This window comes from Ambystoma mexicanum, chromosome 4p (genome assembly GCF_040938575.1).
Source record: "Ambystoma mexicanum isolate Mex_15411 chromosome 4p, UKY_AmexF1_1, whole genome shotgun sequence".
NCBI classification, from domain to species: Eukaryota; Metazoa; Chordata; class Amphibia; order Caudata; family Ambystomatidae; genus Ambystoma; species Ambystoma mexicanum.
Genome location: NC_090927.1, coordinates 543926992 through 543944459, shown reverse-complemented (window position 1 = coordinate 543944459; position 17468 = coordinate 543926992). Strand labels below are relative to the sequence as shown.

The window sequence follows — 17468 nt, the reverse complement described above, 5'->3', positions numbered from 1 at the left end:
GAACTCCCTTAAAACATACAAAAGCAACTGGTCCAGTTTAAGTCAATCAAAAGCATGATTAATCTCAATTTGCTTCAAGTGCAATTTAAATCAATGGGTCAGATCATGTGGTATATTACCTTATAGCATCTCTTGGCTACACTTTCTTAAGGGAGATTTTTACTTGCTGAAGTTCTAATTTATATCTACATTTAATATTAATAATAGGCACACAACGAACATGTTTACATACACAACTGACAGTGCTACTAAATCTGTCAAATTATTCAAGATGTTTTCCATCATGTAAAATGGAATGTAATAAAGGGAGTTTTGTGTCATAAACCTCCTGTAGAATGAGATGTTTGAAAAACTACAAAAGTTAGCGATTAGATATTTGCATCACGACTGAGGGGGAGAGAAAACAGTGACATGGGAAGCATTGAGGGGTTTGTGTTGCGTGGGAAAAAAGAAAGTTCAGAAGGTCGACTTGGGAGGTTGAAATATTGACGAGCTTTCTGAAACAAAGTCGGGTTGGTCTGGTCTTAATTGGTGCACTAGGTTGTCCAGTGTCTGGTTACTGTAAATGAGAAGGTGAACTTACTCATCCTTTCTACCATGTTTCTAGTGCGGTACTATGCAAGTGTTTTGCATTCTGTGTAGATGTGGCTGTACTTATGCACAGCGAGTATTCAGCATGAGGGTGGACCATTTGAATTGGAATTGGAATCCAGTATCTTCTAGAAGCTAATACACTTTCTGTAAAGTGTGGTTTATTTTATAGAACCAGTGTAAGCATGTGACATTTTTCTGCACAGATGAAAAGGGGCAGGTAGATATTGGTGATCCTACCAGAAAATGTAATGCAATAAATCGCCATTAATATTAGTGTAACTCTTTAGTAAAAGTGGACATGCCATTACTTGAGCCATGCAGTGGATTTTCCTAGGGTCATCATTTTGCAGTGTATTGGATATCACTTTTAGGAGATCGGAATATAATTTGGACCTTATTGGTTAATATTTAACCCAATTCAAGGAGACATCGGTCTCACAATTAGTTGAAGGATTATCAGTCTTTGAAGGGATGTGGTTCTTGAAAGTGGAGAAATTTGCAAGTCAGGCATATATGACTGGCCTAAATATTTGATACTTCTTGGAGATGTGCAAGTACAGCTGCATGTCCTCTGCTCATTGGTGATGGAGAGCATATGTTTCTCTCAAAAGATTCCTGGTTGAGTCCATATACATTTAACAACACGTGTGGAGGACGTTTTGACCCTTTGGAATGCTTCTATGTCCCAAACATAGAAAGAACACTATTATATCTGAAAAGAACTCATTAGGGATGTTCGGCTTAAAATCTGTTGAGCATATATAAGAAGAATGCTTCACAACAATATTGGCAGAAAGGTATGAAATTGCAAAAAAATGTTTGCGACCACTCTATGTACCGGCAGGACTATTCTCTCCTATACCCATTAAGGGGTTGTTTATTGCAATACCAGAGTTAAAGAAGTTTCTGCATCCCGGTTTATAGTCATAGAAAAAGTTGATGAAATACTATTTGGATTTACCTTGTCCATTAAAGGGAGGCTATTGATTGGTTAACTTAGAGTGCCAAGGCTTGACTGGACGCGGGCGTATTGTACCACATGTCAGTTGTAACAAAACCATACTCTGTAGACAAAGAGGAAGAGAAAGAAGAATAGGGGAGTATGAGTAGGGGGAGAATTACAAGAACAGGGATTCACACAAAGTATGCTTAAAGGGAGAGGATGAACAGGGATTCACACAGAGTATGCTTAAAGGGAGCAGATGAGCAGGGATTCACACAGAGTATGGTTATGAACAGGGAATCACATAGAGTATGGTTAAAGGGAGAGGATGAACAGGGATTCACACAGAGTATGCTTAAAGGGAGTGGATGAACAGGGATTCACACAGAGTATGCTTAAAAGGAGCGGAATGCTGTTAATTAAATTTTGGGTGCTTTTTAATTGAGCTCTTTATAAAACATGGATCTGTGCATACATATTTAGAGGGTCAATTCAAAGGTGTCTTTAGGATTTGGGGTTATTGTTTGTGTTAAAAATTGTGTGTAGCTCTGTGATGGACTGACATGTGCTCAAGTGAAACCCCTTCAAGCATGTTATATAACTATTGGGTAACCCAATAAATCATGTGATATATGGGAATGCACCCAAACAATTTTATTTTTACCGCATTGGATAGATACATCTACGCAGATTTAATCTGCGTTATATAAGTAGTCAGAGATAAAAAGGGAATCTATTTTTAGTGACAGTTATTATACACGAATCAAAATCGGAAAATAGAAATTAGAAAAACATATATTCTTTAATGCTAAACACTGTATCAATATAAAACATAAAAAAAACCTTTCCCGCATTTCATGAAGATAGTATGAAGCCAACTTCAAACATATAATACTTTCCTACATTACATGAAATACATAACATGTGCATGACGCAAACAACTGTACATCAAAAACGCCTAATGAATCTACATTGATTATTTTGGTTCTGTTACTATTCTTACTGGTACCTCTACAGGTTCTCTCTACCAACTGAAATAGCCACATTTTGCTCATCATGGCACTTAATCATAGTATAATGTCTTCCTGTTTGTTAAGCTAGCAGCAATTTCTTCCTAATGCCAATTAATTCATCATCATACAGCGTCTTCCTGGTCCTGGGAAGCTGGCACCAAATACTTCCTGATGACAATGCCACAATATCGCCTGATGATAGTGCCCAAACTGTTTTGTTGTTTTGGGAGGTTTTTCATTATCAGAAAACGTGTTCAATTTCAATGAACAAACAAACTCTGAATAATAACACTAAAGCATGAAGTTTTAGAGGCCAAGAGGATGAAGTCTACAATACACAGTGTGATAGATTAATGTGAATGGAAACATAGGGGAAAGACAACCGAGATAAGACTGGTGAGCATCTTTCAGTATGCAGTGGAAGTGTCCCACCCTATTGTATAAAATGTTATAGTGGGTAAGAATGGCTTGATGAGTGGGTTTATCTGGAACTGATTTGGCTTTAGTGACTAGGAAGGCATAATTGTGAAAGGGTAAAGACGGACAGGATAAGGAAGAGTATAGATATCAGCTATCTCCATTGCTACAAAGGACTTAGAAAATACTGCCATCAATTTGAGTAATGTAACAATTCATAACTGTAAGCAATGGAAAAGCTCTGCTAAACCTTAAGTCTCATCTTTTGTCCATATTCCATAACACCCTACCCATACTCACACCTTTTGGGAAGGCTGCTTGTGCCCTGTCTTCACATCTCCTCTTTCTCTGTATGCAGAATCAGTGAAAGAGCTGTCCCCACCAAGATTAGCTGGACAAAGATCACATCAGAGAAGAACTTGTGATTAAACACATATGCTTGGTGGGACAGGTTAGGTTATGCTACGATAGGTTAGGTTATGTAACAACTGTAACAACTGGACAGCGACCTAACCATCATCATCATCAGGGCACTGAAGCTCTCTAGGCCACTCTGCAGCCGGGCAGAGAACAGTCCAAACCCAAATGACAAACACCACACTGTGCTATAGAAGTACACTACGTGGAAAGATAGATCTGGCATACATGATAAATAACACATTGCAATACAGAAGCACACAACACAATAACATACAGTTAACTTTCAAGCAAATAACAACTTATTTGCAGAGATGGTGAGCACGTGCATCGCAATATCTATCAGTTCAACGTGTTGGGCATAATGTACTGTACAATTTACTATGGCCCTCATTACAAGTCAGGCGGTGGACCATGGTGCTATTAGCACCATGGTCCATGCCGGATTCCGCCATGTTCGATGGCGGAATTACCGCCCCATTCCAAGGTGAGTGGGGCGGTAATTCCCCATTCACCATTTGCCCTTCCCCATTCCCATTTTTGCCCCATAGGGCATAATGGGGATGGGGAAGGCGCTAATTACGGCACCGTAAATTACGGTGCCGTAATTAACACCAAGGTCGCTTAGCGCCTTGGACTTTAACTCCTGCAAAAAGCAGGCATTAAAGTGCGAATCAGGCATTAAGGGTTAACGGCGCCGACGGCGCCGTTAAACCCTTAACGCCTGACTGGTAATGAGGCCCTGGGCCTCATTACACGGAAGGCGGTAATCCAGGGTGCTATTAGCACCCTGGACCATGCCGGTAAATTACCGGCACCGCCTTGGCGGAAAGGGGATTTACCGCCCCATTCCAAGGTTGGAGGGGCGGTAAATCCCCCTTCCGCCATTGCCCTTCCCCATTCCCATTTCTGCCCCATAGGGCTCTATGGGAATGGGGAAGGGGAAGGCGCTAATTACGGCACCGCAATTTTGCGGTGCCCTAATTAGCTCCGAGGTCCCTTAGCGGGTTGGTACTTAACGCCTGCAAAAAGCAGGCGTTAATTCCTCCAACCCGCAAAGGGACCTCGTAGTACGGCGGTAAGGGTTAACGGTCACCGTTGCCATTAACGGTGACCGTTAACCCTTACCGCCGTCCGTGTAATGAGGCCCCCTATGTCTGTGAACAGTGATTGCTAGCATGAAATAGAACATTGGCATAGCACTCAGCCAACCAGTACGGGGACAATGCACCATAAGGTTAAGCATGCACACTGCACACACATGACTGTCCATCCTAGAGCAACTAACCACAGAGGAAGGCCCTGCCTTTATTTGTCAGGCAGCGTTCCACACTGCATGCATTTTCAGCAAATGCACATTGCATGCTCCTCTGGAAGCCCGAAGCTTGATACGTTGCAATGCAAGAGAATAACGCCAGATGATACAACTCATTTATAGACTGCAGAAAAATGGCAATATCATTCAGAAACAACAAGCACTGCAGTCACATTGAACAGCGCTATTTGTTGGATGGGGTGTGTCTTGCGATCTGCCATGTCAGTGCACAAGTGACTGCCGACACCACCAACCAACATGAGCACATTGCGTAAAAAAGTGGGGAAAGCAGGGTGTACACAAATGCATGCTAGACAGCACTCTGTACCAGATGCACACTTAGACAACAGTATATCATCAACAAAGGCACTAGACTGCACTATTCTGCCTACCAACCATATTTGGCAAACCGACGACAGACTACAATATTGCAAAAAGTTACCTATCCAACCCAGATTTCATGCCAAACTATGTATGCCACACTGCATCAGTTCTTGGCACACCGCGGTTTGGACATGGAGGATCAAAGCAAAGAGCACTGCAGTCAAAGATATCACACAATGATGTACCTTATCATTTGCCCCTGAGGCAAGCCCCACTATATCTACCAGGACAGCGGGCCCAAGAGTCTTGGGGTCTGCAGGCAGGCCCGGGAATAAAAGTACAGAAGGTGGTGAGACAGTAAGATATGGCATAATAGCCCCTTCCCTTAATTATCCACATAAGTGATGACCTCTGAAAAAAAACATAACCCTCTCTGAACTTCTCTTTTCTATGGTAGCAAATCAAGGATTCCCAATGTTTTTTGAAGGGCTACTGATACACGTAGTGATTAACGGAAACAGTAAGATACCCAACACCACATCACCTAACCAGCACCTGTCACATATTCGGAATACGAACACAATGGCGATCCAAATACAGTGCGCAAAACCTAGGAACAAGACCAGAACAGAGAGTAGAAATACATGAGAGGTTTCCTGACTAGTAGATAGGGATGCAAAACTTTGTAATAGGGAACGGAAACAACAACCTAGGAGCAAAATCACAATGGGCCACATGAAAAAATACACAAAGGGGAGCCCAAATGAAGAAGGGCACAGCACAGTTGCAGGATCACAATGGTATGCAACCAAGGAGTGAAATCACACTGGAGATGCACATGTCTAGTGGGACACTTTAGATATTAGTACATTAGGCAGACAGTACTACAGTAGGCAAAATCATAAAAGGGCAAAACCAAGTGGCAGGATCACAATAGTACACAACCCAGAAACAAATCTCAATTGGGAGCACAAATACAGTGTGGGAATCAGGAATCAGTAGGCAACACAGTTGGAAATATCACACAGGTCCATGTCTTAGAACAAAATCACACATGCCACTTAAAAATAGTAGGTCTCAGTAAACAGGCAGTAGTATGGTAGGAAATGAAAGAACAGAAGGCAAAACCTATTGGCATGATCCTGTTGGTACACACACATGAACAAAATCATAATGTGGGACAAAGCATGAAAATAAGAGCAGATGAGGTGCAAAAACGTTCATAACTAACTTTGGTTGTGCACGCTAGTCTAAATAGAAACCTGGGTAAAGCGTAAAGCGTGTGGGGTGCCTTGAGCCCACATATTGTGGTCTACTTGAAATGAAAATGGAGGAGAGGAGGGAAGGTTAAATCTCGGATAAGAATGGGACTGAAGCAGGACTTATCGAGTTGTCTAGAGAAAGGGCAAGGGGGTTACATTGTGTTACAGGATATGGCCTGAGTCTAGCGAGAAGACTTTGATAAGGAAGGTAATGGTTATGGCCGCTGTCCAAAACTATTCCTAAATGACCCTCCCACTATTCTGACAAACTAAGCTCAGGAAAATGACTCCCTTCACCTGATGGATGCTTTTTTGCACTTCTCTTCTTTAATCTTTTGAGTTTCTTGTTAATATTCAATTTCCAAATACTCTCTTGTGACTTTCTGTACCAGTTCCTGTAGTTATCTTTGCAGACTTTTGCCTTTCCTTTCCCCTTTAATGATTGCTTTCTTTGGCTTTAGTTAAATCCTTTGATTCGTCCTAATATATTCTGGGTAACTGTGGAACGTGTCTTTTCTTATATGTTGTTTACAAATAGGCTTGAACTGTTCTTGGCATATTCTGTCTTGTATATCCTTTATTCCTGAGGCTTCTCTGCATTTCACTTTATAGTATTCTTGCTCTGTTACGTTCCCATCAATGTTTCTTGAGTAGCTGGGTGTTTCTCCCTCTTTTTAGGATAGTGTGACCCATGTTCCATGGGTCCCTCTCTCAGGATTATGCAGGATCCTTCTTCTTATTTAAACACTGTTCAAGTTCATCAGATTTAGTTTTACGACTTTGTCAATGTACTGAGATGCGTCTCTGTGCTTACATAATAAGCCCTGCATGGCCTCCCGGTTCTCCCTATTACCTTTAGTCTATCAGGGGAACGTTACTGTGGCCTGTACTGGCGTGCAACCTTCTGCTTCACTGGGTTTCTTTGTCGACTCTCTTCTGCTGGCATATTCTTATTGTAGTTCTCTCGCTCTGTCTTTGCGTCTTTATATTCTGATGGAAGACTGGATCATTTACCAATACAGTGTCAGCCTGCCCTCAATGATGTCCTCGTAGTCACGCGACCGTTCCACTTTGGGCTCCACTCGCCTCTGCTTCTCACTTTCTGCATATTCTGGGCTTCCACCGTTTGTTTCCAGTGTTCAGACACTTCTGAATGTCACAGGCTCTGCAGCTCTCTCCAGCTCTGCCTCCTCCAGCACTCATGATTCCAGGGGGCCTCCCTTGCCTGTGTATCCATCCCTCTCTATCAGCTTCGTTCAGCCTGCAAACTCTCTTCAGCCTCTTTGTCCCAGTAGATTTGAGATTTTTATTTAAAAAGACATGTTCGCGTTCTTCCTGGTGATGGCATAAAATAGCTTTCTCTTCAGCCTAGTCTCAGGACTTGACAATACTTTGGATATTACATAGTCCCATGTGCCATCATGTGACATAGTTTAGGGAGTTCCTATCATGAACAGGGGTCCTTGTCCCCTAAGGGTGAGTCTCTCCCGGTGAGGTCCCACTTGCTTCTACCCCTAAGTAGGGTCTTGCAGAGTGGGCTCATCTCCCTAGCCTTAGAGGGGCAGGATCCCCCGTGGGGAGAAGGGACACATTCCCTTGATACATCACAAAGTTTAGCATCGTTTTCCCCTGCAGCAAATCAAATCTTATGTACCTGAAGACTGCTTCCACTCCACTGTATAAGCATTGGGGGTAACCCATACTTACGGTAGATATGCTAATCTGACAGAGGAAGCAAAATGTTTTTTTGAAATTTAAGCTTGGATATCTGGCCTATAAGGACATTGTTTTCCATCTGGACTGCTAACTGATGATTAGTGTTCCTTAAGGAAATAGAGCAACTAGCAGCAAATACGTTTTGTATCTGGTTATCTGGATATTGCATGAGTCAGGAACTCTCCTACATACAATTAGGCTTTTATACATGTCTTTGCACAGCTCTAGAATTCATGTCTTGTCTCAATGACTTTGCAAGACCCTTTCATGTATCTTTTTTCCATAATTTAAAATTGTTCTACATTTTATATGTATTGCTTAAAATCTCAAAATCATGTTATAAAGCATTCTTCTGGTCTTTGGGACGGTTTTTTGTTCAATCAAACACATTAAAATAAAAACACTACAAATAAATAAGCAGTGAAGGACTTACAATTGAAACAGTTGTCAGCATGATAAGTTGAAGCTTACAAATTCTGCCTAAAATAACTTTGCTCGTTGTTACGTAATTTTAAGACTATGCTGAAGTCATAATTAATACTAACTAGCAATACCTGGCGTTTGTCAATGTAGTTCTCTTGCGTGCAATCTCTCTCTGTGCTCTCTCTATCTCTCGCTCTTCCTCTCTCTGTCTCGTTCCTCTTATTGTCTCACTCTATGTCTCCCTCTCTCTCTCTGTGGGTTCAAACATTGCTTTGGTGCAGACACAAGAAACCGATCATTGGTTTTATTCTGAGCAAGACCCTTTCCCAAAAGGAAGACCCGTTTAACAGACAAAATAGGAGCAGTGGTTCTTGGCAAAAAAAACTATTAAAAATGGGAAACTATTTAACATTTCTAAATGATCACTTGCAGTATACATCACAGTCATGTCAGTCATAATGAAAATGTCACACTTGCCTTACTGATCAAAGCACATTATCAAAACCTAGAATATCTATGTACATTATGTTCTCATGCAATGTTATCATTCTGAGGTTCAAAGTCTGGTACACATCACATGTATTGTTCAGTGATTAATCCACTGAGGTATTGATTAATTGACTTGTAGTAACTTCTCAGCTCGATTAAATTGTCTCACTAAAGTCAACCCTTCAATCCTTTACTAATAATGTGATCAATTGTTATTGCTTATTTGATAAGTCAAAACCCAATATAAAATATGACATTAGCCAATAAGCTAATAAAGGGCTAACCTCCAGTATCTTGTAAACCAGGAAAGGCTATTAATAATGCCTTGTTTGGGAAACTGTAAGCAATGCAATTAGCGTCTCCATTTTCTGACAAATCAACATATTTGTGGAATACATTAAGACTATTAAGTCTGGATAATCAATGATACCAAAAATGTTAGTGCTATGTATCCTCAGTTGTGTAATGCCACATTGGAAACTGCAGCATTTGCTTATACTCTAACAAAACATTAAAACAAACTCTCTACGGACAGGGAAGGCAAAATAAGGAAACATATTTACAGCTCCAAATATACCACTGATTTCTTACCTGTCCCAACACACACCATATTAAGATGGCCCGAGTTCAGGGCAATTAATGCAGAAGATCAAAACAAACCTTTTGCAGCAGTCAAACCCACCACCTAAAAGACAACATTCTCCCCCCTATGCTGTGATGGACATCACAGATGAAGCACTCACAACACTTCTCAATGTCATCAATACATCCCTGACATATGGAACCTTCCCCAGAAGCAAAAGAAATTGGGCAGGTCCTTTCCTTGCTGAAGAAACCTACATTCAAGCAGGATGACCTGGCCAGCTGCTGCACAATCTCAAATCTAGACTTCCTCAGTAAAGGAACTGAGAAGACTGTTGCCCTCCAGTTGTACAAAAGGATCACTCACCACAAACTCCAGCAGTACTACCAATCCAGTTTCTCACAACAGTGCATAACAGAAACCACTAACTTTCATATTATTTGATGACTGTATCCACATCCCTAACAAAAAGGACTCCTGCTTATGTGTCCCACTAGACCTCATTGTTGCCTTCAATACCATTGACTCTGAAAACTTCCTCAACATCCTCGCCATGGGCTTCAAGAGAACGATGCTACAGTGGTTTGCACCCTACCTCTCGAACAGAAGCCAATCCATCCATATGGGCCCCAACAGTTCCCATCATCGTCCAGCCGCCAACATCCTTCCACAAGGCTCCATCACTTTCACTGTCAAATTTAACCTCTACATGAAATGTCTTGGGGAATTCCATGCCAACATAGACATCAAGATGCACCAATAGCCAAATAACATGAAGCTTTACCTACATATCAATTGCATCACTGACATCCATCAACTCAAGCACTGTCTGCCCTTAGGCAAGCCAGAATATCAAGGGCTACCTGAAGCTCAACTGAACAAAGACTGAGTTTATTCTCCTAGGAAGTCCTACCAAGCATACCCATGTCCAGAGTTGGCTGAGTGGCATGAAGCACAATGGATGTATGCCTCAACTTTCAAGGAGTACCAACACTTTTTGATTTATTATTGATGATGACCTTTCATTCAAAACACATATTGCCGGCATGATTGATGTAGCATGGTACAAGCTTGTGCTCATCCTCAAAGCCAAGCCTTTAATCCTTAACCAAGTTTCAGAACAGTTGTCCAAGTCCTGGTCATCTCTCTTCTGGAGAAAGGCAATGGTCAACTCAAAGGAGTCCCAGCTCCCACTTTGGCACCCTGAAAATTGTCCGGCAGACTCCTGACACTTTCTTAACCCAAACATCTGAATGTCTCCTTCAACCTCATGTGTCCTGCTCTTCTTAGGCTCCTGGGGTTTTCCTGCAGTCTTCAGTTTCTAGCAATTGCTCTTGATCCTTCTCCAGCTGTTTTGGTTCCCCTCGCCAGCCTTCCCCACATTACCTTTTCCTCCAAAAGTGAGCAACCTTATAGTAGCAGACCTGACCTTTATAACTATTTGGCCATGCCTTCCATCCTCTCTCTGGTGAACGAGGATGCAAGTGTGCTAGCTTGGATGGAGATTTGCATTTGGACTCCACCTGTCAGGATCATGACACCTTAGCATATCTGTCCTTAGCTGTGCGAGTATGGAGGCCTTGTGTATTGGCTGGCTGATTGTCTCCGAAGTTACCCATTCTTATGAAGGTCCCTCACTCATACTCTATATAGTATTCCTGCACCTTTGTAGGAGAGCCAACATTGCAGGTGGTTCCATGGAGTGGCCTTCTACAATTCCCTTAAAAGTGTAGGAACATCTACAGCGGTAATTCAAAAAACCCCTGCATTACAGGTGTTGCATGTTGAGGGAGCAAGAGGATCCTCCCCAAAACACCCCGTGGTCCAGAATCATCTGACCTGTGTTTACACTTGACCACCTTGTGAAACTCCAAATCCACCAGCAAGGTCAGACAGGGGACCACATCACTTCTTCATAGCATGCTGTGTCTAGAACAAGTTACCTATGCCGATAAAGATCTCTCTGTCCATCCTCTTCTTCAGGAATTAATTTAAAACCCTATAATTCAATGGGCATCATGCTAATTGCTGTGCCCTGCACTCAACCCTCTCCTCAACCCTAAGGTGTTTTTCTCTCCCTTGCTGCTCCTATCCAACCCAACTGATTATATTCCATGAGTCCATTATGTACAGTGGTCCACTACTTCCCAGCTATGTTTGCTATTCATAAATGGCACACATACATATGTTCAAACATACATACATATGTTAGAGGTGTACAAGTAGTAAAGCCTGTTTATAAGATTTTGATATTTTCAGATAACATGCTTTTTAAAATGTTTGATCCAAAGATTTACTCTCCCAGAACAGACCAATGAACTTGGTGCTTTGTGTTTATATTGTATTAGCTGGTCCACCTCAAGCTTCATGATAACTATCCATATGATAAAAAATAATATATCAAATGACCATTTAAATGGGAAACAGTTCAGGCTGTGTACCCGTGCATGCCAATACCCAGAGAAATGTCCTCACACAGTCTTGTAAAACATGAAAAGAAGTAAACAATTTTAAGGAACACAAGAGTCTAACTTGTTGAACATGATTAAAATTAATCTACCCTTTTCAATCCTATACATATTTAATAATGATAAGTGCACATGCTTCTGTAGATCAGAAAATAACTAATATAGAAGACTTTCATTATTCTGGTATTTGAAAAGCCCCTTCGCCCTTGAAAAGCATACAATCCATACTGTAAAATGAGCACTTGGCTTTACAATTTTGAAAGATTGCAATGTGTATCTTACTCTTCTGAGAATTTGGCTCCTAGATTACAGAGAAGACACACTGTACTGAATCACAACGGAAGCACATGCTGCCTCAGGTTGTACTTAAGTGTCACATTACTGGCCAGAAAACAAACTTTAGCAGTGTGGAGCTTGCACTTCATTACGACTCGAATAAGACAAATCTGAAATCCATCACCTGGACTTATCTTCTTACAGGAAGATTATGGCCTGACAGATGCAGTAATCAATAACCCGCTGGTCAGTAAAATTGCTATAGATTGGTAGTATACACCTCAAGTAGACTTGCAAGTGTAAGAGTACCCAATCACTGTTTAACCAAAGGAAGTTTAGAATTTCAGTGACAAAAAAGGATCATACCATAACAGTTTATAATCTGGATTGGTTGAACAAAACAGTCTCTCATGCATTCTTAACAGCAAGATAGGTGTAGACCGAATATATATTCAACAAAGAATTCTAGCTTCAAATGACTTTCTATCCAAGAATGTTTAAATTAGCATGTGTTACTTACTTTCAAATGTTCCAGATGCATATCAACAAAAGCTAATTTATTGCATTTGCTAGTGAAATACAGACATGTTGCAGTTTGGTGGTTGGTGTTATCAGGCCTATCATGTTCTTGAAAATGGATTTCAGATTTACATATGCTAATCTCCAATAATGTCAATTTAAACAGAGAATTTCAACCTTTTATGAACAATGCTCACTTGGGAGTATCATTGTGATGAAGAAGAGCATGATTAATAATTGAAAATCTATTCTTGCTTACAAGGTAGCCTCAGATAACACACTAGCAACAAGAAAACGAAAATACTAGAATTGTTTATAGGCAAGAGATTAAATTCAGTATCTATAATTGAGTGCACCATCCTTTTGTGACAAGACAAGTATTAGAAATGAAAATAAAATCATACAATTGTTTTGAGGCAGTATAAACATTCAATGGTTGGAACTGAGTGTGTCCAGTTTTTGAGATTAGATAAAATACGAGCAGTGGTGAAAAAATTGCCATAGATATTTTTGGAGATGGATTAGATTCATTAGTTTTCACCGGGACTGCCAACGTTTTACCAGTAATGAAAACACATTGGCCCTCATTACGACCCTGGCGGAAAGGGTTTTACGCCAGCGTAATGCATGGCGTACCTTTCCGCCTTACTACGAGTTCCCGTAGCGCCATGGTGGTTTTTTCGCCTGGTTTTTCCGGGCGGAAAAATCCATGGCGCTACGGGACCTGTTGTTAATTACGCCACCGTAATTTACGGTGGCGTAATTAACGCCTTCCCCACTCCCATTATACCCTATGGGGCAAAAATGGGAATGGGGAAGGGTAAATGGGGATTGGGGACTTACCGCCCCGCCAAGGTCGGAATGGGGCGGTAAGTCCGCCAACCCCCATGGCGGAGTTGGCAGCTCTGCGCCATGGACCATGGTGCAAATTGCACCATGGTCCTCCGCCAGGGTCGTAATGAGGGCCATTATGTTTTGGAGGCCGAGAGAAAGGCAGAAGGTTATTTTAAGCGACAGGAATTGATTATGCAATTCTTTTGTGATGAGACATAATACTATTAGCAGTGAGAGGGAAACCAAATAATTGGTTGGGTGCAGGAGTGACAATCACTGGCTAAACCTAAGAGTGTCAATTCTTTTTTGACAAGACAACATACTAGTAGCAGTGAAAAGTAACACACAGAATTGCATGGATGTAGGAGATTACATTTGATAGCAGTGTACCAAGCAAAACCCACAGAGAACCAGAAAAAGAACTGGGGATTTTGGATAGCACCATTGCTCCCTATAGATCTTAGGCTTGCCAAATCCCCCTGCATTTCTGATTGGCCTGTCTAACTCGAGCCCACAAGCTGAACTCTCAATTTCTTGCAAATCTGACAAATCGAAGAAACAGTTAGACTCATGAGTTCAGCAGGCTGAAAGTTCATGCAGCCTCAGTCATGATTATGAAATTGGGAGATATGTCATGCTTGTCTTACTAGGGAACATGCCTTGATTAAGAAAGAGAGGACCATTCTGAAAATGGAGGCCATGCAACAATTTTGAAAATGGGTTACACTTACCTTCATGCACTTCATAATCCCAGGAAAAAATACCCAATAAGTGATTCAGCAAGGAATTAGCCATGTTGAAATGGGAATGTAGGAAACTCAATTAGAAATGCAGGAAATCCAATCCCCACCCCAATGCATTAGCATTTAAAATCCACATCAGAGTGTACCACTGAGGAAAAAGAAAGAAAAAGGAAATAACTTCCAATTCATATAACAGAGGCCCATAATCAAATCAGAAAACTCTTTCCAATCAATAAAGAACTTTGCAACATTGCTCGGGTGACTACGAACATGAAACCTCAAGAATTAGCTGATAAATAAGGATATGTCTTTAACCAGGTAAAGCAGCTTCAATAGAATATATTCTCCTCTGCCACAAGAATTTCGGAGATAGAAAATGTACCCTCCCTTGCTGAATGTACCGTCTTTTCAGAAGAAAGCCAATGTGTATTAGGGAGGAAGGCCTGATCACTATAGAATGCAATCCACAGGCTATCTTGGTACTCTTAGCCCTTTCAGCAGCATATGGCACCTTGAACGCAGGTAAGGGAGCATTGTAAACAGGAGATTCACAAGGGGGTTAACATTAAGGTTGCATCCCCTTAAATTATATAATTCATAGTGGCCAATTTAACACAACCCCAGGCCCCAAAAGGGACACCTGTCATAAATAGCACAATATTGACTCCAAATCTAAGTGACAGATCAAAGGTTTTTATTGAAATATTTATGGGCCCTAGGGCAATCCCTCTCGCTCTTGTCTTACGATGAACCTCCTCCCTAATGCAGGCATTTCTTACCCCAGGTTAGTATATACAGATGGTTGACCCCTAATGTTTAGTTCTGTCTTGGCTAGTTGGCAGGCCCTAAAGGCAGAATGCCTTATCTTTCTTAATTCCCTCAGGGACTTCCTAACTTTCCCTATTCTATCCAGTCATTAGTGATCTACTGGGATCGGGGAATGGTGGCTTAGAGATGCCTTTTTGGAATTAGTTCTTCCACTATAATGCTGTATCTCATCTCTCCCTATACTACTGTTTCTCCCTATTCCATTGGTCTCACTCCTCCCTCCAATCGTCTATCCCTTCAATGTTTCTCAACTCCTCTAGGCCTCACCTCCACCCTTTGATGTTACTCCTCCTTCTGTGGCACTACTACTTCTTACTCAGCACCATTACTACCGCATGCACACTACTACTACTACCTCCTCCCCACTACCACTCCATCCTCTGCTATTCTTTCCTCTTCACTACTACTCTCTACTTCACACTACTAGGCCCTCCGTCAACCATTGAAACATCCTCCTTTCACTCAGTGCATCCACTTAACATTCACTCCTTGCACTAATCATTCTAACCAGACTAACATGCACATTCACACAACAGTACCACTTTCACACACTCGCCAATACAACACTTTCCTCACAAATTGCATCTACATTCCACCACTCCTTCTTCCCTCTTGCTAGTCTCTTGGTCATTAACCTCCTCCTTCTCTGACCCCACCTGAGTAACCCACATTTCCTGGTTGCTGTTTATCTCTCATAGTCCTCCCTCCCTGCAGGGACTGGTCCTTTTTCCTGGGCTAATCTTGCCCTGTCTTCCCCATTCAGGGCAGTGATGTGTCATGTGAAGTTAGAGATAGTGTGCTACACCCCCACCCACTTTCATTGCAGAGGTCTGCCAGGGAATGACCATGGTGGCCCAGAAAATACAATGGGGGTCATTATGAGATTCACGGTAAAAACTGTTTTTGCCGGCATGGAGGATATACTGTGTCTGTGTAGCAATGATGCCGCTAACAGCGGCCGATTACGAGTGGGCGTACATGCGCGTAGCAGTATGCCGGTATCGACAGTACCAGCTTGCCGCAAAAGTCCCAAAAAACCCCCTTAGTGGCATCATGGAAAACACAGAAAGCCCTTCTGCCGCAGTTCACCTCTAAATAATGGGCCCGGCATTAACGGGTCCGACATGAGCGGCCACCGCTAATAGCAGAACCGGAAGTAACGTCATTGCGACGGAACGGGAAATGGCACGGCGGCCATCTTGAAAAACACAATCCATTGCCATCCTCCATACACAGGACCTGGAGCCTCAATCCGACACAAGAACATATTCTCCTCCACCAGCAACATGCCAAAGGCAGTAAAGAAAGGGGCATCCCGGCAGCGGAAGGAGCGGTTCTCGGAGGATGAACTGATAATGCTTGCTGACACTCTGGCTGAACATGCAAAGGTGGTCTTTGCAAATGACCTTAAAAGAGCAGCACAGCTTAAAAAAAAAAAAGAGATTTGGGAGATAGTAGCCCAGAAAGTGAGTGCGGTTGGGAACACCCCCGCACAGTGAAGAACGTCCGAAAACGTTGGGACAACCTGCGCCTCAGAGTGCACAACATCTTGTCAGCCAACCAGAGCCAGAGCCCGGCTAGTGGTGGCGGCTCTAACTCTCCTATAAAACTAAGCCACTGGGAAGAAACCTGCACCAGCACAATCGGCATTGAGTCAAACGAAGGTGTGGGCGAAATGGAACATGGAGCCACGTCATCGACAGATGGAGGTGAGTGTCCTAAGAAAACACTCTAACGCAAAGTATGATGATAGTCCGCCAATGTGACCATGCCATGAGGCAGTGCATGGCCCATTACACACACATGGACACATCCCTGCCTAGATGCAGTCCTCAGCACTGACACATCCACATGCATGCAGCATGCCAATGCCATACCTGAGACACACCCCACAAACATGGAAACGGCATGTGTCACACTGCACGCAGTCCACAACAGAAAGGCATGTCACACAGCATACACCACCTCATACATGTGTGAACCTGATATATGCCTGTATGATCCCCCCATATAGCAAGCAACCTGAATGTCTCAACTGAATAATGTCAACAGCTCTGCCGGGGAGGCATCTGCCATGGCACCCCAGAGTGACGAGGTACAGAGCCAAGGACAGGTGTGTGTCCCTGTGGAGGATATGTCATCGGACCTACCTGGCACACCAAGCCCCCGCCATCACCCCAGATCACCCCATTCAGCACCCACTATGGCAGCACACAGGAACAGTTTGGAGGGGAGCCAGGGTCAGGGATCTGGAGCGCCACAGAATTGGACCCTTGCCACATGCATCATCCACCTCCACTGGTG

The 17468-nt window shown here is 42.4% G+C and overlaps 1 protein-coding gene across 6 annotated transcripts in view; it reads right to left on the bottom strand.

The window, feature by feature from the left end:
* Positions 1 to 17468, bottom strand: part of DLGAP2 (DLG associated protein 2) — a 2662056-nt gene that overhangs the window by 1530291 nt on the left and 1114297 nt on the right. For 2 of the 6 annotated variants that reach the window (XM_069606084.1, XM_069606088.1), the window contains exon 1: positions 14325 to 14472. The exons of 2 other annotated variants lie outside the window; for them this stretch is intronic. In XM_069606084.1, the coding sequence (XP_069462185.1) occupies positions 14325 to 14388 (64 nt within the window). In that variant the 5' untranslated portion in view covers positions 14389 to 14472. Of the gene's footprint in view, positions 1 to 14324; positions 14475 to 17468 lie in introns of those variants that run through there. 2 more of the 6 variants (XM_069606085.1, XM_069606083.1) reach the window with 2 other exon arrangements.